Source organism: Balaenoptera acutorostrata, chromosome 2 (assembly GCF_949987535.1).
Source record: "Balaenoptera acutorostrata chromosome 2, mBalAcu1.1, whole genome shotgun sequence".
NCBI classification, from domain to species: domain Eukaryota; kingdom Metazoa; phylum Chordata; class Mammalia; order Artiodactyla; family Balaenopteridae; genus Balaenoptera; species Balaenoptera acutorostrata.
In genome coordinates, this window is record NC_080065.1 from 35,782,451 (window position 1) to 35,810,372 (window position 27,922).

Genomic DNA, 27,922 nt, shown 5'->3' on the forward strand with positions numbered 1-27,922 from the left:
TAATCCATCACCCATTTCCAAGGCCCTCTTGCCAGGACTGGCTTCACGGGCACGTGAAGTAGCACAGGGCTCAGCACTCAGGAGGGCCCCAGGCTTTGTTTAATGCTCTGCTGATGCCATCTTGAAATTCTGAATTTTCCGTGGGGACTTCTGTTTTGAAAGCAAAGTTTGATGGGAAAGTGGAGCCTGTGCACAAACAGAAGAAATATGCACTGTGTGTCCCCCTTTCCAAGACACCCCATTTGCACAGAGTGTTTATGTTGCCCTGTGAACATGGGATTCAGGTGGATTTATGATGTGTGGGAGTTCAGTGGCTCAAAGTAAAAGTGAGTATAAGCTAAGTGTGTTACGTCTAAGACTAAGTTGGGGGGGTGAAGTGGCTGTGGGTGGGCCACTGACAGCCCTGAGAAGTCACACCCTCTGAACCAGAACTTCCTTCCAACCCACACAAAACCCCACAAATGACCAAGAAACATTATCATATCTTTCTTACTAGTGTTCCTTCCCTGCATCAGCATCCATGTCATTCTGAAAATAACAATATAGAAGGAAAGAAAAAATAGGGCAACACGTAGTTTCTTTTTTTCTATCTTTTTTTACTCATTAGTGAGATGTGCTGGTAGGATGCACATGTGTCAAGAAGTGAATTAAAAACAGTTGAGTTAGCTTTGTGCCGTGTTTCTAACGGTTCTGGGAAGAATGAAATACGTGCAAATACATGTGCATATATGAGTGATGAAATACAAAAATTGTGTAATTTCAGTGATTCCACATATAAATTAAAGATTAGAGTTAAAATTCACGCTAATGTTTTAATATTTTAATTTTTCTTTATTAGAACAACACTAAATGGCAAACAAAATACATCATGTTAAGAGAGAGATTTCAGAAGAAAGGAGATAGCTTTATATTTTATTGCCTTTAACGGCACTTTTTCCCCTGCTTTTTGAACAATGGATTTTTGCTCCATTTTTGTTTTTATTTTGCTCTGAGCCCCACAAATGACCCAGCCAGCCCTGCCTCTTCCTTCCTATAGAAGTTGGTAAAGTTAAAAGCTTGATTTCCCAGCCTCCCTTACACTTAGCAGTGGCCACGTGACCACATTCTGGCCAGCGAGCCATAGCTGAAGTCCACTGGAAAGGCTTGGGGAAAACCGAAATGCCTGGTTCGAGGAGCAGACATTGATTGTACTGCCTTTCCCCTTCTGCCCTACTTGAACAGTAATATCCTATTTGGTGCTATGCAGCCATCTTGTGACCATTAGGAAATAAACATAAGGAAAAAGCCAAAGGCTATAAAAGTTGGAGTGAAAAGCTAAGCGTCTGTGTCCTTGAGGGTGTTGTTGAGCTGCTGAGCCAACACCAGCAGGCATCAATCTAGACTTTTTTGTGAAAAAAATTATCCCCTACTAATTTTAGCCACTGTGAGCCTTCCATTACCCTTGTCCATTCATTACTAGTGGACTCGTGGGCCCTGAACTGCCTGCCTTGCCCAAAGTCTTTCATCAGAAGAAGAAAATTCTTCCTTCTTTCAGCCCTATTGTTTCCACCATCAAGGCTCTCTACTAGTTTCACAGGCCAGTGAGGGAGACAGGGAGGCAATGTCCTATTGACCCTTCCTTCTCTTCCTCATCCCTCTCTGCTATAGCTCCTGTGTTCCAGCACTCCTCTTAGCTGCTCCCAAACAAAAGGTTCTGTGATGATCCATCAGTGTAAGTAGGTACCTCGTGGAGGCAGCCTCAGACACACCCCAGAAACATCCAAAACCCAGACTCAGACCAGTCGGGTCACCCTGTAACTTTTGGACTGGCAGTAATTTCTCTTTCTTACAATTAAGGTAAGATAATAGAGATTGAAGTCAAGCAAATGAAAAAGAATTGACAGAAAACTCCACAGCTAACATCATAAGGAAAACTTAGTCTGGAGCCCTTCATAGTTAGATTTTTTCTTCTTCTTCTTCTTCTTTTATGATCACTCCATCTTTGGTCCCCGCAGAAGCCCAGTTTCCTTGCCACGAGCAGCCGCCACTGTCATCTCCCTGGAGACTGGCACTCGTATGATTTCAGCACATGGTAGAGGTCCAGTTATTAAGCACATACTTTCAGAGAAGCAATGGAGAACAAGGGGCTCAGTCTCTCATTAAGTGCGATGACACCTGGGTGGGCCTTGTCCATCAGCATTGCTGTAATTAGGACACGTTAACAGGGCTGCTGCTGCCACAGCCCGTGTGTGTCCATGTTTGGCATATCGACTTACGACATGAGACGTAGTTGTTTGTAATAGATGGGGGTTTGTTAAAACATAGCATTTCCCAGCAAGAATTAGGCATTTTATTATTTAGCAATCTCCTCCAACGGTTATAATAGCTTAAATATTTACCAGGGACTGTTGGGGAGCTCCTGTCTTTCACTAAGAGACTTTGTATTGAAGCTATTCCAGGAATATGGGTCAGAGTCCTCACTTGTCAGCTTATTGCAAGGTCAACCAAACTCCTGAGTTAGCTATATCCTCTGTTCTTTCCCCTCCCTGCTGTCACAACAGGAAAGACACAGAATCATACTCTGTTTGGCTCTCGAGACATGACGGTTAACATTTTGATGGAGGAGTTTGAAATCACTGCCTGAAAAGATCTCCCTACATAGCTGAATGAGACCTCAGCTATGGTTCATTGTCCAGAACGTGGTCACATGGCCACAGCTACGTGCAAGGGAGGCTGGGAAATCAAGCTTTCAGCTTTACCAACTTCTATAGTAAAGGTAGTTAAGATGCACAGTTCCACAATCAAATACCTTGGAAACCACTCACTAAGAGTTGAAGCACATTGTAGCCATTGTAAAGCATGGATGACATTCTCAGATGAGCTGGAACAGTAACAGATCCCACCTTGCAGAATTACAGTAGCAACAGAATAAAGTTATGTTGTGTAAATGGTAAAGCACTTCACAAATGCAAGATTATTTTGAGAAAATCAATACCTTCTCCCTTTGCATTGCCTGTATATGAGAGAAGTGGAGGCCCAGGCTGGCTGTTAAAGTTCAGCTTTTAGCTTAGATCTATGTGATGCTTAAATGAAACCCTCTTCTGTGATAATAGTGTTACCCTAAAAGCTGAATTCCTGGCTTACAGGTGTGAACACCACTGCTACTTAGAGACTCTAAAGAGGTCTGTTTCTACTTTGCAGGGATACTTCAGGAAGCACCTCCCTCGGCTTGGTCAACAGTAGTTCCTACTGCACTGAAGTGAATGTCATCCCTTGTACACACGAGCAAGGGTTAACCTCTGGCAAGATCTTGCTTAAACCACGTGGCAATATCACACAGGTTCAGTGGGTTAGATACACTGCAGAGTCACATAATTTGTGCAACCTGTGCTTATCAGCAGCCTTCTCCAGTTCATCTGTGGTTGTTTACTTGAAGCTGTTTATGTGTGGGGTCTGTTTCTCTATATTCTACTCCTTGTCAGAAAGAGACCAGATGTTTCAGTTAAAGGGAAAGGTAAGGCCGTACTACCAAACATCCCCTAACAGTAAATGCCAATCAATGACACCTACTCTGTCAAGTTCATCTTATTCCCTAGAGGAGTCAAGTTTAACATCAAGACTTCTACACTCAAGCAGGGTCTGCCTTGGGGTCATCTTCCCTGTAGCTCTAGGTCTTCTTGAAATGAATGAGAGCCTTGAACTTTTTTAATAGGGGAGAGTGTTTAAGAGTGTCCTAGTGCTAAAGACATTTGAGCATCGGCCTGCCCACCTAACTCAGAAGCTCAGAAGCCTCTTCTGAGTAGCTTATACAAGTCTGGACCAGTCCACACAGTTGTGTTTTGATGAAGTCAAACATGGCTAACTAAAGAACAAGGGGAGGCAAAGGGTAAAAGGCATGAACCAACAGTTCACTAAAGAATGATTTTTATACTAGACATAATTGAGGTTGTTCTGGTACAGGTCTTATCCGCTAGACTCCCGTTAAACTCCCAGGGAAGGACTATGTATAGGTCTGAGAGAGAAAATAGAAGCTTGAAAGGCATGAGACAGTAATTTACCTGTGGTCCTATTTTATGGATTTCCACTTTTTCATTTTTGTGACAATCCAGAATCTATTATAACTAACATTTGCTGACCTCACCCTGGTGTACGCTATACCTTGACTCTACTACGTCAACCGAAAGCAGGGGTCAAATGAACTGACAGTAACACATGAGATTCTGCCATTCCAGTTTATTGAAATGAGTAAATTTATAGCTTTCTTTGCATACAGAAAAGTGCACAGCAAAATAAGTATGTACAAAACAATTGTGTGGCTGGTCATCACTTTCAAAATGTTTCTACTTTCAAAAATTCAATTCCCTAGAAATAATTGCCTCCAGTTAGCACATTTAGGTATTTGGACATATAAAATACTATTTCAAGTCTGTGTTGATAATGACTGAGTGGGAAGTCAGATGGAAAATGATGCCATACGTGATCATCTATTGTCATTCAACGTAAAACCACAGGACTTTAGCTCGGACTACTTGGAGCTAATCAGTAGAGGTTCATGAGGCCATCATCTTGTTTAGATCCTGAGCAGTCATCCTCTTCTTCCACCTAAAGATAACATTGTATGTGGTTGATTAACACCCACAAGAACCTGAGCACTAGGGGTCAAGAGACAACATTAAAAAACCCAACATAAACAAAACAAAACAAAACAAAACTCATATGGCAAGAACAAACCCTTCGACTGTGCTGACAGTAGGACTGAAAATGAACTGGAAAGGTTTCCAAGGTTATGAGGAGAAAAATATTGCAGGCATTAGATTTTTAATGATAACACCGCAGATTTTTCCCCCCATTTATCATCCTACTAACTGTAAGACTGTGTGGCATCAAGAAAGCTTTCCAGTTACTTGATAAAGGCCTGGCATTACCCCAAGTAAGCACCTAACATGATTGGCACTATCACATTTAACTTTGTGATGTGTTTCTCTTCAGAATACGGTCCTTCTTTGCTGAGTTGAGTTCAATTTTTCTTCAACATGAACTGTTCTTCTGGAACTTCAGCTCAGGAGGATGGCCTCCTATTCCATAGAAAGGATAAAGGTTGTGCCCATTTGCAGTTCTAGTTACTGGGATTAGAGATTACTGAGAAGGCAGAGATGCTTCAGATCTGTGAATCATTAGATTTTTTTGCCCCATAAAACTCTGTTGTTTGTGAAAGAGCGGTAATGTTATATAAACCCAGGAGTAAAAATGATTGAAAAGAGAATCAGAGGGAAAAGAGGAGGAGAGATGAAAAATGATTTTTCCTCATTTGCAATAGCTAGCAAGAGATTGGAAAAAGGACAATTTTGCCCTTGAGAGAAGAATAATGTTCGGAAAGAGAAGTTATATCTTTAAAAACGTTCTTAGGTGTGTTCAAAGTCCCCAGAGAGAAACTGAACTTGCTTCCATTTTACTTTAAAAATGCTCTGTAAGTGATGGTCTGAAGCAAGGTTTAAGAAGATGCCTTGTTCTACCACAATCTTTAGGTTTTATGCTCTGAAACAGAACCCCGAAACACTCTGAACAGCAAGGATTTTAAAATTTATTCAAAACAGTATGATCTGAGGGGTTGTGGTGGCTGTATCGCCCAGCCAGAGGGTACACAGCACAGTGTTCTAGAAGGTTCTAGGGACACAATAAACAAGGGTTCAAGGAGGGAAACTACTTCATTTACATTTAAGCTAGAGAGTTTAGGTTCTTAATTTATTTAAAGCCATAGATTCAGTTTAGCTAAACAGAAAGTGGAAGGCATTCTACAAGTGGAAGAGGCAGCAAGAAATAAGGCAACAGATAATATGTCAAAGCTAGAACAAGGGCAGAGGTCAGGACTTGTCTGCTTATTAGCTTTGTCCTTGACTACTAAGGCCAACCTTTTTGTTCCTCTGGATAGTCAGCATGCCAAGTTCCTAGAGAAGTGTGGAGAAGAAAAAACCCATGGTTAGAAATTTTGGGTTGACTATCAATGTATTAAATATTAAGTTATTATTTTAAAATGTCAATCATAGTATCTCCTAGGACCGATTCAAGAGGATTGGATAAAATAGTCGATGTAGAATCTGTAATAAAGTGATTAACACAAGTGCTCAATAATGTTAGCCATTTTCTCCCATGGCAATTGTCCTCCCTACCCCTCAATCTATATATTTAGCAGGTTGACCAAAATTATCCTTCCTTCATGACCTAAAGAAGAAAGGGCCTCCAAAGAGAACTCTAGTCAATTCAATTTAGCGCAAAAAATCCTCCTAGACTTTCAGTGCAGTTTGTTCCTTTCTATTGTTCGTGTGTGCCTCCCCTGGAGAAGAAGCAATAATGAGTCTCTGTCAAGACTTCTAGCCCTTCAACATCTTCCATATATTACGCTGCTTTATTAACAGTAGAAATCATCTGGACGCTTGTTAAAATGAAGCTTTTCCTCAGCACCGAGGGGGATTCCTTAGGGCTGGGGCCCAGGAATTGGCCTTTTCAGTAATCTCACTCGGTTCTCTGAAGCTGATTTTACGGAAAAGCACTTTCAGAAATACTGTAATTACAGAAGTGGAGTGAGGGGGGCTAATCCAAATTGCAAATAAACTCAAATCTTATTGTTGGTATCAGATTTAAGACATTTATCTATTTAAAAGAATTCAGTTCTACGTGGGTCAAGACATAGTTTGGTAGTCTCACTTGAATGGGGCAAGACTGAAAAAAAAATGGGTTTGGGTTCTTTTCATTCTTCCTGTTGTTCACCTCTTTCAAAATGCAGAGAAGTCTCCTCTCCTCCACTAACTTCAACCTTTTAAGATTAAAGTTGCTTCCACTCACTGTTGAGAAAGAAAAACACCCCTCCCCCTTTCCCCTTCCCGGGTCTCAGTCTAAGGTGGTTACACACAATAACTCAGCGAGGATAAAACCCACCAGCAGACTCATGTGAGCTCATACTACTTTTGACGGAGGTACCAGCAGCTGTCACCACTTTGGGATTTAACACCGCCAGACTAGTTCAGACTAATTTGAGGCCCCTCACAAAGAAATATGTATTGATTTGGGAGGCAGAAGTGTTGTGATCATGATCTGTCTGGCTGACCTGTTTGGTGGCTTCAGAAGGTCTTCAGATTTTGAAGCTTCTATAGAAAACTGAGTAATTATTAGGAAGCTTTGCAATCACTTCAATATGAAGGTCAAAAATCTAGAAGGCTGTTATGTGTTATATTGAGTTTTACTTCCATACGGAAGTGAAATATCAAAAACACAGGATGATGGAAATCCATATCCATATGAGTACAGTACTGTCTTTTATAATATGAGAACTCTATTCATAAATGTCCAGCCTACTCATTACTGAATTAGTTGAGTATAGCGTTCCATATCTTTTACTTCTCCATGACAGAGATTTAACTTCTTTCCGATTCTAAAATTAAAATTTCACCCTTACCCCCATGCCACCCTTTTTCACCAAACCTAAGCTTAGCAGGATCTTCTACTTACAGAAGTTAGGCAAAAGGATTTCCAAATGGATCCCTATATACATCAGAAGATGTGGATTGAGGAGAAGCAATCTATGGAGATAAAACCATCTAGTCAATAACTATAATTACAATGATAAGAAAACACCTATAATTAAGACTTCTCAGATCCCTTTTAAAAAAATCACTTAGGTCACAGACTAATCAGATATTGTATGGGTCTATGATGATTTGTGTTTGCCTGCTTGTGATTGATGTGTGTGTGTGTGTATATATATATATATATATATATATATATATATATTATTTACATCAAAACCAAGTTTCAGAATTATGTTTGCCTCCCAATGCAAAATATTATTTTTATGAGCTAAGTAATTATGGGTGGGAAATTAGGAACTTAAATCTTTGAAAAATTTTTAAAGGTAGTATTTTGGCTCAATTTTCTTTCAAAGTGCTTTCCCGAGCTAGGTTAAGTGAGATACAAAGGACTTTTCTATATGATATTTGTTTCTCAAGTTCAGGAGAGTAGATCCTGCAAAAATAATCTTTCCCCAGTTTGAGTTGAGGTTTACACTGCGATGGTTCTCAATGATAAATCTTATTCAAATGTCCTTTACCGTCAAAGATACAAGCAAGGTTAATTCAGGAGGCGGTAACTCTATGTGGCATGTACTCTGTAGCATCATCTTCTAATAGTTGATACTTACAGAGGCTGGTGATGAACGGAAAGAATCTTTAGAGAAGGGGTTCTCAAATGCATTGTCAGCAGATTTGGTAACTGGCAGGGCACCTTGTCTGGGAGCTGGCTTTGGTAGTTCTAGAAGGTGAAAAAGTAGTCAGTAGACAAGCTTTCCCCAAATACATGCACAAATTCTCCAGTCAGGCTTATCTTAGAAATTAAGTTCCATACTTTTGAAATTGACATCAATGGAACAAAAATCACCACCAAATACCAGGACTCCCAGTGATTATTACAGGCAAATTCATCCCTTCTTGGAAGAGGAAGCCATGCATATTCGCTTGAAGTGGAAGAGATTCAGAATTCCCTCACTTAAAAGCACCTACATGGCAAACCTTCACCAAGCCTTGAGGCCAACACAGAAGTAAAAGCTCCGAGAGATTAAATCACTAATACAGTACAGCTAGCATTCAAATACTGGTTGCATTTTGAAGCTCTTTCGTTCTACCACACCTTTTTAACTTTCCTCATTAGATGGGTAGTACCGTCCATACATACCTACTCATGAAAAAATGAGTCCTTATCATACATACAGCCTCCAGGTGCCATGACCCATTGAATTTCAATAGCTCCTGGCAGCCCTTTTAAGAATTGTCACAAGAGGGCAGCATTGGGCCAGCCCTTAGAAACAGCTAACTAAGGTAAACAGTTAACTCCATAAGGTAAATGGTTAAGTTGTCTCCATAACCCCTGCTAAGCAAAAAGAGCAAGAGTAAAGCTATTGGTGGGTCGGGAGAGGGTTCTTCTGAGGGACTCTGTGGGCCCATGTGACGGTGAAATACTTGTTGGTACAGTTGACAGAGAAGTAGGTAGCTTACCATTGATCTTTCTCAACAGTTGATTAGCGTCAAAGTCATCATGGTCTGCATTCTCCTGAGGAATGCCAACTTTGTTGTTGAAGTAGTTGGAGAAGGCACTGGAAGTCCCAGAGGAATTCTGTTCTCCTTTCCTTGCTGGCACAGTAGGTGGCTGCCGCAGTTGGAAGTCCTTAAACATTTCTTTCACTTCCTTGACTTCTTTGTCCCCAAGTGGGTCCAAGGCAACGAAGGCATCGCTGGAGACGTCCTTCGGAGGGCCAGTTCTGGGAGGTGGTTGAGGAGGAGTGACCAGGAGAGTGGAGAGCATAGAAGGGGGCTGGGCTGACACAGCAGGAGCTGGAAAAACATTGCTCTGAAAAGGATTCCCCAGCGGGCTGGTTGATGACCAAGTATTGGGTGTCACGGATGCTGACGGGCCCCAGACTACAGGTGCTGGAGGTGAAGCTGAGGCTGCAAAGGATGAAGGCTGGTTCCAACCTGGAACAGCTGGGCTTGTGGTAAAGACGATTGGCTGACTGAATCCTGAAGGCTGACCAGCCATCATAGTGCCCGGGACCATTGTAGTGGATTGACTGAAGACTAAGGGTGCTGGGTTCCACGGTCCTGTCTGAGCAGGTATAACTGGCGCACCACCTGAAGGAAGGAAGTGGGATAAAGGACTTATCAGGAAACTAGCCTGAAGAGGATTCTTGAGTTTCAGAAAGTCAACTCTCCGGAGAGCAGTTTTAGAGAGCATCTACATGCCAAACCTTTATTAAGCCTTGAGGCTGACATGGTTTTTATTAGATTATTTCACTCTAAAGATGAATTAGCTGTAGCAAGCATTTAAATGCTGGTCGCATTTCGAAGCCCTTTCTTTCTTCCACACCTTTTTAAGTTTCCTCATTAGATAGATAGTACAGTCCATAAGTACCTAGTCATAAAAAAGAAAATGAGCCCTTCTCATACGTACACTGATGTAATTCAAACAGCTAGAACAGAGCCTGTCAATAGCATGAACCTATGTGTTGAGTAAATACATTTACATATAGAAACCATGCTTTTTATGAAGCAAATTAATATAATCCATCAGATACTCTTGAGACACTGGTTTAATCTTTTCATTTGGCAACTGGCTCATGTCTGAGGTCTTATGGAGACTAGCTATCAGGCATGTGCATTAGGCTTTAACATGTTTACATCCCGAAGAAACCATTTCAAAGCTTCTTTGCTTTTAAATGCTGCCAAGGTGGACACAGATATATAAAAGGATGATAAAATTTGGTTGATGCCAAGATAGTTTTAGACTTTTATATACAAAAATGGAGGAAAGGCTAGTTTTCCTAGGAGAGCTGTTTCAAATAAAAGTGCTTCCTGCCATGTGTCACTCACTAAACTTTGCCAGAAGTTAGAACAGAGTATTTAAAAGAGGAAGAGGAAGAGAGGGAGATGAGATAAAGTGAAGCAAAAAAACAAAAAAAAACAAACAAAAAAAACAACCCTTGCAATGTAACTAACCGCCTGTATCCAGGCATCTGCTCTTTGTGGGGAAATGGCTCTATCATCTGCACCCTTGCCATTGTTGATTTGTAATTCATTAAATCACTAAAATCTAGGTCTCGCCAATGTGTGCCCTCCTCTCCTTGAGAAGCTCATTCCCTACATCTTGTTCTGATACGTAGCACATTTTCTCTTCTGCCTCTTCCCAAGTGTATTAATGACCCAGTTAAACTGTCACCACTAACAGAAAACCTAAATTCAGCCTCATACCTATTCACAAACGACACTGCTCTCAAAACCTACTTGCTTTGAGCTTTGGAGCAGAGCATCCTTTAGTTATGAACGTTTTCTAACCAAAGTAGGAGAAGGCCTTCAAACTTGGGTTAGGAATGTGTTTGTTTCCAGAGTGAGAAATATTTTTAAAATAACGTTCAGGGGCTGATATAGTAAGATGTTGTATCTTGAATTTTCTTGGGATTGGAGCTTGGTGTTACTTGACTCAACCGTCATCAGGAACAACAGCCATTTGGCCGTGAACACAAGGTGTGCTCACGAAGACTGCTGGGTTTCAGTGGTGGGTCATCTTACTAAATCAACATGCTTATTTTTGGGGTGAGGAAACTGGGTACAAGAATATGAATTATTACAATTGGGAGGGTCACAGTCTGTGACAGAGACTAAAACTCAGGCATACCACCTCCAAATCCAGCCCCCTATCCTCCTGTTCTGTCTCCTTGGCATCAAGGAACAGAACTATATTTTTTATTAGAATGTTAATTCAAATACTTATTTGACATATACAGAAATTAGACTTCATGTACACTCAAGAGTATACATACAGGCAGACCTCAGAGATATTGCAGGTTTGGTTCCAGACCACTGCCATAAAAGGAATATGGCAATAAAGTGAGACACACAAATTTTTTGGTTTCCCAGACCATATAAAAGTTATGTTTACACTATACTGTAGTCTAGTAAATGTGCAGTAGCATTATGTCTAAAAAAACAGTGTACATACCTTAATTTAAAAATACTTTATTGTTAAAAAATGCTAACCATCACCTGAGCCTTCAGCAAGTCATAATCTTTTTGCAATAGTAACATCAAAGATCATTGATCACAGATCACCATAGCAATATAAGAATAATAAAAAAGTTTGAAATATTGCAGGAATTACCAAAATGTGATGCAGAGACACGAAGTGAACAAATGCTGTTGGAAAAATGGGGCTGATAGACTTGCTCGACTCAAGGTTGCCACAAACCATCAATTTGTAAAAAACTCAATATCTCCAAGGCGCAATAAAATGAAGTGCAATAAAATGAGGTATGCCTGTATTCCTTTCACAACCAATCAAGGGAACAGTTCTCTTAGATCCTATAATACAGGCTTCTAGAAGTGGGTTGAGTTTGAACAAAGTTATTGCTGGCATTTTAAAACCAATTACTTAAATTTTATTAACTGAAGCCAGAGTCACTCACTAATAATTTACACCAATTGGATGTGCAAAAATTGGGTAGAATTTTACCATCTTTCATGTTGGATGACTTGCCTTCCCTTAGGAAAATGTGTGGCTTTAGTCCTAGATGGTATTAGTGGGAGTGGTGGTAAAAGAGAAAAATACTTTTGCGAGGAATTAAAGGCTTTCCCAGTGTATACTTAGGCCAGCCTTCATTCCCATCTACCAGATCCCATGCATCATGTTTCTAAGATATTTAAGGTCCTGCTGAAGAAAGGTAAGGAAAAAGAAAGTGTGGGTATAAAAAGTTAGTTTTATTAACCTTTAGATGATAGATTAAAGCACGGGGCAGCTAGTCAAAGCCGAAGGCTCAGCTTTCTACAATGCCCTTTCCCCACCCCCAGTTCTCCAGAGGAAACGATCCCCCAGCTGGGTCCAGCGGAAGCCAGACCTACAACCTTCCATGGCTTGGCTGAGGATCCCTGCTAGTGGACAGGGGCTATACTGTAGGGCTCAGTTTGAGTCCCATGTCCAAACTGGGAAGAATCATCAGTATTCTGCAGTTGTATACCCCAAGGCCTCAACAGGGGCACCTAGCCAAAAAGCTTCACTTCGTCTGAATAAATTAACAGTTATAGGGTCCAGCTGTATTTTCAGGCTGACTTGTCAAATATCGGCTGTAAAAATTCTTCGGGGCATTGATATGAAACTACGAAGCTCTGCGATGTTACCTAGTCATAGGCACTGCATGCAAGCTCTCTATCATTCTGCAGGGAAAGCACCAACTAGCTCCACTTGAGGGTGGAGGAGAAAGGGATGCAGAAAGGGGAAGACCCCAAGAGATATGAAGTACTTGGGGAGAGTCTCCTGATGGTGTAAATGCCAAGCAGAGACCTGGAACGAGTGGGCTTCTCACACCTGCAGGGATTTCAGCCACTCAGCAGGTGGGAAACAACCCTCCTGTTGCTACCACAGTCCAGATATGATGGAACAGATCTAAGATGACAGAACCAAAATATTTTCCTTTGTCGGAAAACAGCAGGAAAAAAAAAGAGTCCTGATGATTGACTCAGCAGGAGGCAGAGAAAGCCAAGATCCCTGGTCAAATTTTACAAAATAGGGGAGAGTCTCCCTTCACCTATAGCCCCCCTCAGCCCCCTCCCAAGACAGAGTCTATTTGGAGCTTGTAGGGGAGCCAAGAAGTAGAAAAACAAAGAGAAGCTTCAGCAGGAGAGCAAAGACCATTGTCGGGGTTTCTGAAGACTGTTCCATGGAGGCAGGAGAGAACTGGAGGCTTCAGGCAAAGAGTAGCAGGGCCAGCCCTCGGCCGAGTGGCTTTCCCCAACGTCCTGCCACAGAGTGGCTCAGTGGCTTGCAGAGCTGGTGACACATTTTTGAATGACAGCTGCATCACCTCTCAGGTATCTGATAAAATTCCATCTCTTCCCTTATTTCTGTGTTCTTTTCAACTTCAGACTTCTATACTGTGGACTTACTAACTCTACTAAGGCACCCACCTAGCCAAAATACCAGCAAGGAGCTGCTAAGGCTTAAGTATTCAGAGACTGATCAGGATATATGCCTGTCTCACACCTACCATATGCCTAGAAACAGAACTGGGCTCAGAACCTGGCACTTTCATTCAATTACTCACACTTGCTTCAGATTTAACTTATAGCCACCTCTTGTGGTGTATATCCCTTCCAAGAGGGATATTGGTTAAATAGGGGATAGGGCTTCAATTTAGTAATGGAGAATTGCATGGAAGACATGCATGTTGCTACTTTTTCAAATAGAGACGATAGACAAGTCTCTCTCATCTCAACCCTGTTTCTCCAATGAAGCTGGTCTGGGCTTCAGAATCCCTTACAATTGTCTTCAGTAAGCCATGACCAGTTGGTTCAGGTAAGTGCAATACTAAAAATGGATTTCTTCTCATATGCCAATTCAAGGAGTCAAATTCCAGTTACAAGTCAAGAGTACCTAATAGGGGTGGGTTGTACAGAAGTAAAAGTGGGAGAAAGGCTCCCTAGGATGTTCAAATCTTATGCCCCAGGAACCCCTATGGATATGAAGTGCTCCCTCCTATGAATTACCATCTTAGAGTGAAAGTAACAGAGCCAAACCTAACTCCATCTCTAAACACCTACCTAGACCCCCAAGGGGCCCTACTGGGGCAGGAGCACTGGTTTTGAAGAGGTCCAGGGGGTTGGTCTGTAGGGTTGCAGGTTGTCCTGTAGATGTCTGGCCTGGAGGTTCTGAGACGGGAGGAGCAAAGATGTCTGATGCAAGTAAGTCTTTTGCTGGAGACTGATAGGGCAGAGAGGGACACAGAGGAGTTACTCAGGAACAGTGAAATACAGCTCTATTCTGTTCCCTACTCTGTACCTTGAATTTGGGAAAACAAAAACTTTTTCCCATTATTGATAAATTACTATAACAAACTCCAAAAGACAAAAAATTAAAAAAAAAAGCCACAGATCCCGGCAATGGACAGAATATTGGGTCTTGGTGACTGATGCAATGGAGGACCTTCAAAGTGAAATCTATTTTGCTGATTTACACATTTGTATCTGTCTGGTCTCCTTATCAGCTAAACGCTTGAAGCTGGGAGAGAAAGGGCAACTATAAGTAAGTAGCCTAAATATTTTGATCCTTCTTCTGGATTTAAATCATTCTGCATAAAGATGATACAGTAGTCTAATCATTAGGCCAGCATATTCCAATGAGATTTTTAAAATGAAACTTATATAAACGACATTTTAAATTGCTTTTGAAGGAAGTGGTAATCGTAAATATATGTTTCTTTTAAGACAATGGATTGTTCAGTCATTAATCAGAGGAGACAAACTCGAGAATTTTAGACCACCACCTTGGACATGAATGCAATATGGGGGGTGTATGGGGGCGTGTGTTAGTACGGGGAAGGTACAAAGGGAATCACAGGAACCCTTCCCCTCCCTTCCCAGAACATGATGATCAAACTTACCGGAGGTACAGAAGCATAGCAGCATTAAAAACGGAAAAACTTGTGTTTAGTTAATAATATGTGACGACATGCAAATGGAAAGCAGGGTGTGACAAACACTGCCGAGTGAGAAGCTTAAAAAGGGTGACAATTAGAGGAAAGTATTCCTGGAGAACGATGTGCCTTATCCCACCTTCTATTTTACAGCCACACAGGAAACTACAATAGCAGCAGGAAAGAGAGCTTGCATCACACCACCCTTTGGTACCGAACATGCATTCTGCCAATGGATATGTGAAGACAATTCACCTTAGCAGTCCTTCTGCCTCTTCCCGGTTTGGTACTTTGTGGAGGTGGGATAATGGCTATGGAGTCATGTGGTGAGGACTGGACAGAGCTTTCCAAGTCCTGCTTTACGCCATTCGGTACGGGCAGTCCTTTGGGAGGGCTTCCCACAAAAGGGTTCGGGGAGGATTTGATATGGAAGCCGTTCTGTTCTCTTTCAGATACCCCATTGTGAGTTCTCACTGTTGGCTGTGTTTGCGTACTTGATAAGGGCCACAGGCCTGCCTGAGCTTCCTGTTTGCCAGTCCGGTTAGAGATTTGGTCAAATTGCTGACCAAAGTAATCAACATCCCCATTCAGGGGCCCATTACTCAGAGGGGTAGACGAGCTACTCAAATTCTCTTTCTTCTGATCTGGAGATTTGAGAGAATCAGACGAAGAGGGTGTCGATTGGTCTGGCTGTGCAAAAGGATCGTCACGGAAAGGATCAGGGTTAGGGGTGGGAAAGAAGTTGAGATTGGCAGAAAAGGCATTTTCAGGCAAGAAAGATGCCTGAGGCTTTGGTCGAGGAAGAGAGCAGGAGGTGATGCCATTTGTTAAGAATAGATTTTCTCGTAAAGGATTCTGATTGGTGTCGATTTCAGAGTTTAGATCCACTAACAGGATATCTTTGCTTTCCTATCACATTTGGAAAGAAAAAAAAAAAGAAAGTGTTAGTCCATGTTGTGACTTCAAATGAGAAAGCTACATAAGATGACTAGGATTATCAAAATTTCCATTAGATTTCAGTCTTACTGGTTGACCATTACCTCCTCCCATCGCGTCCCTGAGTGCGTTTACTAGTTGTAGAATAGGTCCTCCTTGCCCCTCTCAGGCCCTTTTAAGTCTCAACTTCATTGGCCCTTCATTCAGTGAAATCTTACTGTTGTTTACTTTACATGTCTCCCCTCACCCTTTCAGACTGGCTGAGTTCATAATCATCATTGTTTCAATTCATGCCTTTGACAGTCTTAAAGGGAATTGATTTCGAGTCACTCTAAGTGACTATCTAAGTATATTGAGCTTGAAGGAAATGGCCTAGCCTCTCTTCCTACATGATGTACACTCCTATTGTATCCCCAGAGTCACCTAATATCACCTCTCTAAATGAGTGAATTCATTGCCTAATATAGTCATATCTTATAATTCTAGTTATAATAAAGTTTAAGGTCAAATATATTTCCCTACAATTGGTCTTTCCTCTAGGGGGGCAAAGAAGATTCTCCCCTCACAGCACAGCCTGCCAGGTATGCCTCTTTAAATACTTAAGGATCTTTTTGAAGGCGTAGCCAAGTTGGCTCTCTCATTCTCATCATCCTAGTCTCTCCTCTGGACGTACTCTTTTGTCTATGTCCTTCTAAGAACATGATACTCAAAATACTGATATAATCTAACATAATATATCACATTAACCTCTCATAGTTGTACCTTTTTTCATAATATAGTTTAGTGTTGCCTGTGTCATGACAGGAGTCTCCTCTACTTAGTGGATAAATTCAACTAATGTTTAAGTCACCTTTAATTTATGTATAATCTAATCTTTAATTTATGTATAAGGTGGAGATACGGGTTTAAGAGTTAATTTGAAAGACATACTAAATGAATAACTCTACAAATTCTATTCCTTCCCTATTATTTTTCAGTTATGTTAATTATTTGGATTCTCAATTGTCAGATATGACATTCTTCTCAGCATAAAAGCAGCAAATTTGATAAATCTGACACGTCTTTATTCAGGTCAATGACACAACTAATTAGGATTCACCCTGGGATATAGCTGTCATACTGACAGACCTTCCTTCTGATTGACTTTTATCAATTAAATACTTAACTATGCTAGCCACAGAAGAATATAAACAATAAAAACTGTCGAGTTGAAATGGAAGTTAGTTTTCTAGCATTATCCTGGGCAGATTATTAAATATTTTGGTCATTGTGACAATGATCAAGATGATCTCAAGGGAATATAAAATTCTCAAACTAGTAAATAAAAAGGGAGACTGAATAGGTCTCCTCAGCTTTAAGAGAAAAGAACAAAATTTTTAAAAGTTTAGGTCCTAAATCAAACCTAATTGGTGTTCTATATTTTGGCTTCCTTCACTGTTAGGTATAAAGGCACAATTTTTAAAAGCCAGCTTTTCTCTTTATAACCAGAAGAACTTGTCAGAAGAGAGAGCTTGTAATTAAAAAAAAAAAAAAAAAACTTACAAAAAAATCAAAGAAATTGATTGGAAGGCTTCTTAATGTAGGGATCTTTAACAATCAAAAGGTAGGACAAAATGTATTATGAAAGCTTGTGATTGTAATATTTATTCATTTATTATGAGCCACCTCTGGGTTAGAACAGTTGGGTGTTCACAGCTGGTAGAGTTCTCCTTCATTTACTTCAGAAGAAGTCCTTAGGACACCAAACAGGAGCCACAATGTTAGACTTCTGAATAGTCACCCTATAAGTAAAATGTATAAGGCTCTCCTCAGGTTGAGGTTGTTGTTAATCCAAGATTAAGAGTCTGATTCATAGACTACAACTGAAAGATGTAAGACTTCTCGTCCACCCCCTTGGTCAGCATTTCTTTAATTCTCTGTTGTACTGTAAACACTGCATCCACTTGGCCGTCATGTAAGCACCTGAGAGACAAGAACTGAACATGAAATATAGTCCCTGCTGTTAAGGGGCTCCAGTAAGAGGGTCAAGCAGGCAACCAAGAAGGTGTCTGCACAGACAAGGTTTAAAATACTAAGTTCTAGACTAGCTCTTCTCCAGGTAGCTTACCTTGCCTAACCATTCCAGCCTACCAAATCCTGGACCTCCCTACTCAAAGCCTTCAGTGACTTCCTGCCACTCCCCAATATTAAAATAATCTCCATTAGCCAGACTTTCAAAATGACCCACCAGGCGACCTCGTTTACTTTTAGCCTAACTACTACTCTATTTTCCTACATACTTCAAAGACCCAACTTAAGTTCAGATTCTTTACAAAGCTTTTTCTCATTGATCCTTCTATTTCAACTTCACCTGTGCCCACCCATGGCATCTTACGTATATATGACACTGTGCTTTGTGCCCTGATTCCCATCCCCATGCCAGATTTGATGGGGAAACCACACTTTATGTTCTTTTCATAATAACCATGCTTTCAAATGGTCAAGTTTATAAAGTTAGAGATCATGCCTTTTTGGTCTTTTTTTCTTTTCCTTTTTTTTTTTTTTTGAGATACAGTATGGAAGAATATTGTTCAAGTGGTTTGGCAATAAAAATTACATTCTAAGGTATGCTACTTAGTTTGCAACATGAGCTTTACTTGAAATGCAGAAAACTATTTTGTATAAATGTTGGGGGAAGGGTAGCTGGGTTAGGGAACCACTAATAAGGTCTAGGTAATTTAGATTTCTGCCTTTCTTCATCTCTTCCAGAGCAACTGATGTGAGATTTCAAAATTTTTAAACATGCTGGTTTTATCAAGTAGAGATAAATCTATTTCGTGACCTATGAATATGGAGTCAGTATGTAAGAACACACTGGCAAAGTCTAACTAGCACATAATTAGTGCCATTAGCATTCTTTTACTTATCAGATACCATCACTTTGATGGTATTTATCATTTTAATTTATTGTTAGTTTAACTAAAACTTACATTTTATTTCAACAAGCCAAAAATTCTTAGAATGCATAAAGTCAAATAAGAATGAGACTCAAGATTACTCGTGTTGTTTTTCATTTCCTTTTTTAGAACTTTCTAGAAGTCTACAGAAGCAGATTAAACAGTCAGTGCTTCCTTGCCTATCCCACTGGAATTCTACATCATAGCTTGAGTGTTTTGGTCTCTTTCAATATACTACTGGTTTCAATGTCAGTTATACTTGGAATGAAGGTCATTCAGATGTCAATTTACTTTGGGAAGGGAGCTACTCACAGAGGAGGTTGGCAAAGTTGCCTAGGAATCAAAAAACCTCAGATCTACGATGGACCTTTCAGGATGATCTAATCTGGTATTTCAAAAAGTTTATCCTTACACAATGGTAACAAATGTTATGAAAAACGAAAAGTTTTACAGACAAATGAGTTAGGACTCACTACTTGAAAGAACATTAAATGGGCTTCTCTAATGCAGGCTTTTTAGGATCTCTAAACGCTATATTATGCATTGTGATTCTCATAGAAGGAGGGGTAGAGAAGAGTGTCTGCAGCCCCTGCTCATCCCCATCTCACTGGGCCTGGGCGTTTGTGTGAAATTGCATAGGCATGCCATTCTCTGCAGTACTCCAGCAAGCGGGACTTTTAGTCCCCAATCTGCTGCTGCTTTAATTCCTATGACCTTCTTGGTCACAGAGGCTTGTTTGATAATTCCCTGATATAAGAGACCCCTAGATAAACCTTCTCCCCAACGTTCTAGAATGACACCCTTTTTGTCTAGTTATTGCCTTCTCATCTTTTATGTTCAAGTCCAGAAACTCACTTACTCAGAGGCATTATCTGAACCTCTAAACTGGATAAATACCTTGTAAGTAACATCAACTGTTAGGCTTTGTGATTAGTTTTAATGTTGGTCTCCCTGCTAGACAGTAAACTCCATGATGTCATTGACATTGTGCCCTGCAAACAGCAGGTATTCAAGAAACTGTTAAATAAATAAAATAAGTTGTAAGAAGTCATTCAAAATTACAAGTAATTTCACTTGAGGACTGTTTTGGAAGGTCTGAGACTTAGGCTTAAGCCTTGAAACTGGACCTCTGCTTGGGTCAATGAGAGTTTTTTTGAATCACCATTTCCTTATTTGTAAAGAAAAATACGGCTCCATTCTCACAGAGTTGTTACAGATCAATCAATAATAAGACTTGATACACTATAATATCCTGTAAAGAATGAGCAACTCTTTTAACAAAGACAAGCTTTGGTTAAATATAACTGAGCCTCTTGTTTTAAGTCTTATTTTACACCAAGCTTATGCTGCTAAATCACAACAGAAAGAATAGAAAAAAAAAAAAAAAAAGAAGAGGCCAGGAGTCTATACAATTAGTCATCTAACAAACATATTTCCTTTAAGTATGCTTACACCAAGGATTAATATTCAGCTCCTCCTTCTGATCCTAAGTAATACCAAGACGGACTGCATTGCCTGACCTATTGCTCAGATTTAACTTCTAAGCAATATTAATGTATCTGAAGTAGTGCTGATAGGCTCCCATGGTGACTTAAGATGCAAATTTGTTCTAGTAGCCATTTACACTTTATGCAGAAAAATCAGCAGTCACCTTCCAAATTTCAATGAGATGCTCAAGATTTCTCATTAATTGCCAATTTGAGCTATAGATGTCATTTCCATTACATTGCAAATTTAAAAACAGACACTTACTGTTGGACTACTTAGGTCAGGAGGTGTAGACATGTCCCCAAACAAATCCATCTGGTCAACACCCTTAAAAAAGTATTTTGATTAGATTCAGATGTGTCTATTAAAAAAGATTATTTTGTATATTTTTGTAGTTGTTTCCTAAACTAAAGTTTAGGAAAATAGTTGTCACAATTGGATTTTCACTTAACTAATACAGATTTGATATTAGGTTATTTAGGTCAGGAAGTGTAGACAAGTCCCCAAACAAATCCATCTGATGTATGCTTTTAAAAATGTATTTGGATTAGATTCAGAAGTGTTTACTAAAAAGATCACTTTGTATATTGACATAAATGTTATATTAACAGTTAGGGAAAGAGTTGTCGCAATTGGATTTTCATACAGATTCAATACAAATTTGGTATTAGGAACATCTTTAGTAAGTAAATCCCATGTTCAGGTAAGTAACAATCATAAAAAATTACATACGTACCAATTTCAGTTTGCAAGCTTGGTCATCAAGATTCATTAGGGCCTCACTCCCATTCTGAAAAGATGGTAAATATTAAAGGTTTAGTTGGTGAGTTTTCCCTACAGTTTAATTGCCTAGTGTATTGGCTTGCTAATAAGTTAAGATTTTGGCACTAATCATTCAACTGTACATCTTCTATGACCAGAGGGGTCATGAACACATAGTAATAAAACTAGGAGGGAAGCCTGCTTGGGCAGGTGGCAAACAAGGGCTTATACACATCACACGTGCAATTCACAAGAAGTAAAGATGCTGTTTTACCTCTACTGCTTTGTTGGCTTCTTCCATCTAAAAAGAAAGACACAAATTCAGTGATCTTAGTAAATTATAGTTAAAGAGAACTAAGTAAAGGAATAAATATACCTATGGGTTCACAAGCAGAAAGCAAGAGAGAGTCTTGCATATTATTTCTGCCCTACATTCTCCTCCCCTTTTCATATCAATACTGGATTTGAATAGAGTTATTGGCTTGGTAGCCCTGGAATCAATGTGAAGTTTATAGGGGGAAAATACAAGAGTCAGGCACTAGAAATCAGAAGGGCCTAACTATAACATCCAAACATTGCCCTATTGGGAAGAACAAAAAATATATCACTTTCTATACTTTGAAGAGCCACATAGACGCCAACACTTCAGGCAGGCCATGTGTTCACATAATGTTCAGACATGGTCTTGAATGTTGTCTTAAGTCTAATAGAGCCTGTATCAGATAGTACTTGCCTTTTTCTTTTCTTCTTCCTTTTTCTTTACATTATAGATAACTTGGAAAAGGTCTTTAAGATCAACAACTAGTGGCTCAGCCTGAAGCAAGAGAAAGCATCTTTATCAGTATTTTAATCTTACTATTTTCTTCCCTTTGTCCCCCATCAGTTCTGATTAGTAATGTTTTCTTCCTTTCTCTTAAAGCTCCTTCCTACCCTCTCCTGGTTTGTGGAAGATCACCACCACTCCCATCCCAACCCTCAAGATACATAAAATACTTAGATAAAACAAGAAGCACAGTGATAATTTTCCAAGTCCTTTCAAGATTTCTGGGAATAATTGACTATCGTTCTAAAATCAGCAATGATCTTATGAGAAAGTCCATTCTAACAATGCTTGTGTCACACACTACATGGGTATCAATGACATTTAAAGAAGATTCCTTAGACCAATTAAAGATAATTGTCCTCTGAGGTACTGTTTAGTCCTCCTACATCCAATTGTTTCTAGCAAGCTCTCTAGTTGAAAGACACACACTCTTATATTCAAGTCCCCCTCTAGGTATACCTCAAGGCTTAGAGCTTACCTGTTGCCCTGTTTTTATGGCAAAAAACTGGTGTTGGCCTTCTCCTCCACACACATAACCAAATGCTCGGTTGTCTGTCACATCACGGGCAATGAAAGAAATCTTATTTACTGGATGTTCATGTTCTATTACCTAAGAAAGGAACATCAAAAATGGTGTATTGAGAAAACTAGAATCTATTTGTAGATTCTATCTGGAGCACAACTAAGCATCAGATACGAAGGCATATATGAAAAGGCTAAAACATTTGAAGATTTTTTCACTCCTGGTTGAAGGCTACTGCTACATTTATTGTTACTAGGAAGGGCTCAAAAGGGGAAAACAAAACAAAACAAAAATCTAACAACAAAGAGTAGAAAACAGAAATAGAAAGAATGATCCTTCTTAAAATATCTATACTTGATTCTCTCTATCCCAAGGACATGATGCCACATCGCAAGGAAGGACTGAGGATTAGGAGACCAAGAATTTCTAAAGCGAAGATGGAACATATAACCTCTAAAGCATTCCAAGGAGGTCTACTTTCTCAACTCAACAAACTCAAGTGAATAGCATAACTAAGCTAGAGGAGTGTTCACAAGGATCCTCTGACTGGCTCAGACTGGCCAGAGAACCCTCCTAAGTATTATTGGGACAATTACCCCCAATACATTCTGGAAGTCACCAAATTCTGTCATCAAGTATTTGTCAACATCACATAGATGTCCACGTCATCATACAGGAGTTTCATGTGGCAGGGCTTATTGGTTTAGCAGTGCTTTCCCCTGTATTCCCCGCTCCCCTTTCTCTTGACCCTTTCAAGTAGATGGTAGGGCTCAACTCTTCAGGGATATTTGTAGATGCTCAGAATGTGTCTTGGCTTTTGTTTCCAAGAAACTAAGACCACTGAAAAGTTTAGATTGGGCATCTTAGGAGGTTTGGGAGTGAGAGAATGCTTGTGTGGGAAACCTGCCACCATTCTCTGGCAGGCTTGTGAAAACAAGAGTCAAAAGATAAGGGACAGTGGAGACAGCAGTGCATGAAGACAGCAGGGTGGGTGAGCATGTACCAGGGTTCCAGGGCCCTAAGTTTGACCAATGGATTTTGCATATTAGATAATGGGAATCTCTAGGAAGGGCTGAATAGTAACTTGAGGTCTTCCCACTGTATCCTTGATACAATAAACTATTGTGCAGCAATGAAAAACATTTTAAGCAGATGAATCTGATGATGTTATATTGAGTAGAGGGAAAAAAGTCCCAGAAGACTTGAAGTATAATAGCTTTTGATAAAGCCCAAACAAACAAACAAACAAAAAATAAGCAAGACTGTTCACGTGATAGAATAAGAGCAACCACAAAAAATGAGCAAGGTTACATCCATGGGGTAAGGAGGAAGGGAAAAGAGAGAAGGAGAAAAAAAGGAAGATGTGTTTCAGATAGTATTCTATGTTTGGTTAGCCAGTAAGTTCACCCGTGACCTTATATTAAAATGAGACCCATACATAGATCTATGATAGCATCACAAACCAGTGGTTAGGATTGATCTCGTGCTGTATATCTTGGTCCAAAAAATACCTAACTGATATCTATGGCATACCGGTGTTTAGGTTAGACTTACAGACTTGAGGTTCACATCTATTATAGGAAATAAGTTTCAAAGTAAAGTATCTTGACTCCTCACCTCCTACCCTATCTGTTTTTTGCCTGTTACTTCTGGAGAAGTGCAGTAATATGTAATTTTTTTTTTTTTTTTCCCTACAGAAGTTTGAAAAGGGAAAAGGGGAGCTGAAATTCATGTCACAAATTATTTGTCAGACTCAGGTGGTCAGAAAGGTGTCAGTGAAAGCGAATTCTTACCCCAGTTTTCTCATCAATGATTTTTATTCCAGAAAGAGAAATGTTGACCCAGATCCTTTGTTTGTGTTGTCCCTGAGACCGAGCAGCTGCCGCCATTCCCTGATGAAATTGGGAAAACAAGAAAAATCTAGTTAAAAGAACCCTATGATGCTTCTGATTCTAAAATTTTAAAAGGCAATCAGCTTTGTTTTCAGCTTGGTTTACCATCTATGAAAGAATTAGGCATCTTTCATAAGAGACAGCAGAATGAAATAGAAGACATTGATCCAGGCAATTACTAGTTAGCTCTGTGAACTTGGACAACTCCTCATTCCCTTGGCCTCTGAATAGTCATTGGCAAAGACAAGAAGACTGGACCAGAAGATCTTCAAACATATTCAAAGATGTTCCTTCTAGGCCTTGTCTTATTTAATGAGTATTACTTCCTTAATTAGTTTCACAGCATGGCAGTATTAGAATTTAAAAATTTAAAAAAACGAAAGGGCTAACACTAAAGAACACCAGTTTCGAAGCCGACTCCTGAATTTTACCTGAATACCTCCAGGCTCAGAAATTTGGTCTGCTCAAAGGAAAAGGCATCTAGGGTCCTGCTACACTTGATTAAATCAGGTCTCTAGACAGCACTCAAAATATGCAAACAAACTCATGGCTTCTCATAAAATGCAGCACTGCTGGATCAATTACGTGATTAGAAAAGTTTTTCTTTCAAATAATTGAGATATAGGTAAAAACAAACTTCTAATATCATTTCCTCTGTTGCATATTTGCTTAAGATATAGACAAAGTATGCTTTTCCCCTTTACCTTTAGTTTCATCATAGAATCTTGGCTCATTTTATCCCCTCTTGCATCGGGCACATCATCAATGCCGATTAGCTTGGCCTTGTATTTCACACCATCACCTTTGAATCTGGCCAAAAGATATTCATCTGTCTTTTCAGTGCCTGAGAAAAGAAAGAAATAGAGGATAAAGTTTATAAATCTATTGAAATATCAGCCCCAGGTATGACCAAATATACTCCAGGATCTAAAAATCTGAGTAGTAAATATCTTGATTATCTACAATTGATCATATATGCAATATTCGACCCTTATCCTTACTTCCTGTGAGTAAAAAAAATCACACTGTGTAAAACTGTGTATGGCATTGGGGCAGAGAGAAAATAAACTCTTAAAGATGCAGAATGGGCTGAGTTATGGGAAACTTACGGGAATATGTGAGATGGGATTGGGGGATATTTTTCAGCATAGTTTTAAAAATATTTTTTAAAAAGAATATAAGGAGGATAATACTTTTTTTTTTTTAATGAAAGGAAAATAGGCCACTGCACAATTTACTAGCATTTTTGAACTGTCAATAAAGCGGAAGAGAATTGTGGGTAAATTCCCTTGGAAATAACTAAGATAATTATCCATCTTTATAACTTCTTCTGCTTCTCTTCTCATTCCCATTTCTAAAGCGTGGACATGAAAGGCAAGGAAATCACGGCATATTCTCAAACTATAAATGATTAAGGATGCTGACACTTTTTAGTGGTACTTCAGGTCAAAAGAAGAGGGTCTCATAAAATAAAGATCTTGATTTTTATAAAACGGCTACTTCAGTAAAGCAAAGTGGTATATAGGTTACTGAAAGATAACCATATAATACTTAATAGTTGCATTTCCCAACTGAACAAGGTGTATGAAATCTTCCGAGCAGGACCCAAATTGGTGCAACCACAGAGTTCAGAGATACGTCTTATTGTATATGGATCGAACCAATCTCCTCTGCCAAAGTCTTACTTTCTTGTTTAGGAAAAGTTGACACTTGGCTGAGATTGAATTAAGGCAAGGGCCAGCTCTTACTTTGCCTTGAACGTCACACTTTGTCACTGGTAACCACCACTAGCTCCCCTCATTGGCCTCAAGAGGACTTCTCCATACCTTTCTTCTTTTCCTTCTTTGATGGTGCCTTTGGTGCGGCCTGTTGGTCAGGCTGACCATTAGTTGCACTCGTTTCTGCTTCGTTAGACATGGCAAGAAGGCAGACAGCCAACTCCAGCACCAGCAGACACTTAGTGACACCCAGCGATCCCCGATGGAGACGTCTCAAACAAACATAACCTGCTGCAGACACCTGTGGGCAGAGTTTAGAGGCACAATGAGATCATAACATAGCAAACCCAGACTTTATGTCCTAATAGGCCCACAACCAGTGATTTGTGAGCGTAGTTCTTCAGACTCATTTTGTTCTTTCTTCTCTGTTAGACTGAACTCTGACAGCAGGGGAGTGGGTAGGACTGTTTCCTTTGTAGTTTCCAAAATACAAAGAGGGTATTTACCAGATTTTTCTTTAAGTAGTTGATATCTGATAACATTTAATGTGATTATAGGTACAAACTATTGATACTATGTATAAAATAAAAAAGCTACAAGGATATATTGTACAGCATGGGGAATATAGCCAATATTTTATAATAACTATAAATGGAGTATAATCTTTAAAAACTGTGAATCACCCTGTTGTACATCTGAAACATATAATATTGTAAATCAACTATATCTCAATAAAATTTAAAAAATAATGTTATTATCTAGCTAAGAAATTCATATTGGCACTTTGGCATAAAAATGTAGTATTAAAGATAGGGATCAAAACGTGTCACACGTAGATGAATAAGTTTTCATAGCAAAGTTTAAATAAATTGAATGCTGAACTGAGAAGATTGCAACTGGCATCTGAAATTGGGCATTATAAATTATGGTTCCTCAAAAAATCATGTAACTATATAGAGAGTGATGAGGAGAGTTATGAATTTTATCTTATTCATAGATAAATATTTTTTAAATATTAAGATTCTGCATATGATCTCCAGAGCTATCTAAGCACTATATTTTAAAAGCCATCCAGGACTTCCCTGGTGGTGCAGTGGATAAGACTCCACGCTCCCAATGCAGGGGGTCCAGGTTTGATCCCTGGTCAGGGAACTAGATCCCATATGCATGCTGCAACTAAGAGTCCACATGCCACAACTAACACCCAGTGCAACCAAATAAATAAATAAAAGCCATCCATTTTTTGACACTAAAGCACATATCAGGGAAAGAATGGATTTATGGGGTGTCTCATTGTACATGTTTTGTGCTATTATTTAGTATTACTATCCTCAGAACACTTTGGTATGTGCTCCATAAAGCTCCCCTATGTGTCACAGTAGGTAAAACAAAAAGAAAAAAGTAAAGTCATTGCTAGCACACAGAAGTCAACTAACATTTCAAAAGGTTCTTTCACCTCCCAGGAGTGAAAATTTCTACACAGCTCCTGAGAGCGCTAGGGAAGGTTAACTTTCTATGAGAACTGAAGACTAAAGCAAAGAAAAGCCACTCATGGTGGTGTAATCCTGTGAAGACCATGCATGGGATGGTACACACGTCCCACCCCCTAAAGCTCTCTTCATTTTTTATAATCTTAATAGTCTTTTAAAATATATACATACACAATTACACAAATCTATGTATGATTAATGTTATCTGAATTATTTCATTTGAAGATTTAGTAGTTAATTTTTTTTATTAAAAATTTAAAAAAAAATTTTTTTTTAGTATTTATTTATTCATTTTGGCTGTGCCAGGTCTTCGTTGCAGCATGTGGGATCTTCGTTGTGGCACGCGGGCTTCTTAGTTGTGGCATGCAGACTCT

At 39.5% G+C, this 27,922-nt stretch overlaps 1 protein-coding gene across 6 annotated transcripts in view; it reads right to left on the reverse strand.

Moving 5' to 3' along the window:
- Positions 1-4,197: 4,197 nt before the first annotated feature.
- DAB2 (DAB adaptor protein 2) overlaps positions 4,198-27,922 on the reverse strand; it is a 53,275-nt gene continuing 29,550 nt past the window's right edge. For 2 of the 6 annotated variants that reach the window (XM_057540493.1, XM_007192167.3), the window contains exons 2-15: positions 26,167-26,359; positions 25,045-25,184; positions 24,242-24,340; positions 22,404-22,535; positions 21,836-21,916; positions 21,377-21,403; positions 21,077-21,130; positions 20,605-20,667; positions 15,236-15,889; positions 14,109-14,268; positions 9,021-9,653; positions 8,171-8,280; positions 5,889-5,924; positions 4,198-4,581 (exon numbers count right to left, since the gene is read on the reverse strand). In XM_057540493.1, coding sequence (XP_057396476.1) covers positions 4,519-4,581; positions 5,889-5,924; positions 8,171-8,280; positions 9,021-9,653; positions 14,109-14,268; positions 15,236-15,889; positions 20,605-20,667; positions 21,077-21,130; positions 21,377-21,403; positions 21,836-21,916; positions 22,404-22,535; positions 24,242-24,340; positions 25,045-25,184; positions 26,167-26,257 — 2,343 coding nt within the window. In that variant the 5' untranslated portion in view covers positions 26,258-26,359 and the 3' untranslated portion in view covers positions 4,198-4,518. Of the gene's footprint in view, positions 4,582-5,538; positions 5,925-8,170; positions 8,281-9,020; positions 9,654-14,108; positions 14,269-15,235; positions 15,890-20,604; positions 20,668-21,076; positions 21,131-21,376; positions 21,404-21,835; positions 21,917-22,403; positions 22,536-24,241; positions 24,341-25,044; positions 25,185-26,166; positions 26,360-27,922 lie in introns of those variants that run through there. The other 4 variants (XM_057540495.1, XM_057540496.1, XM_057540494.1 and 1 more) reach the window with 4 other exon arrangements.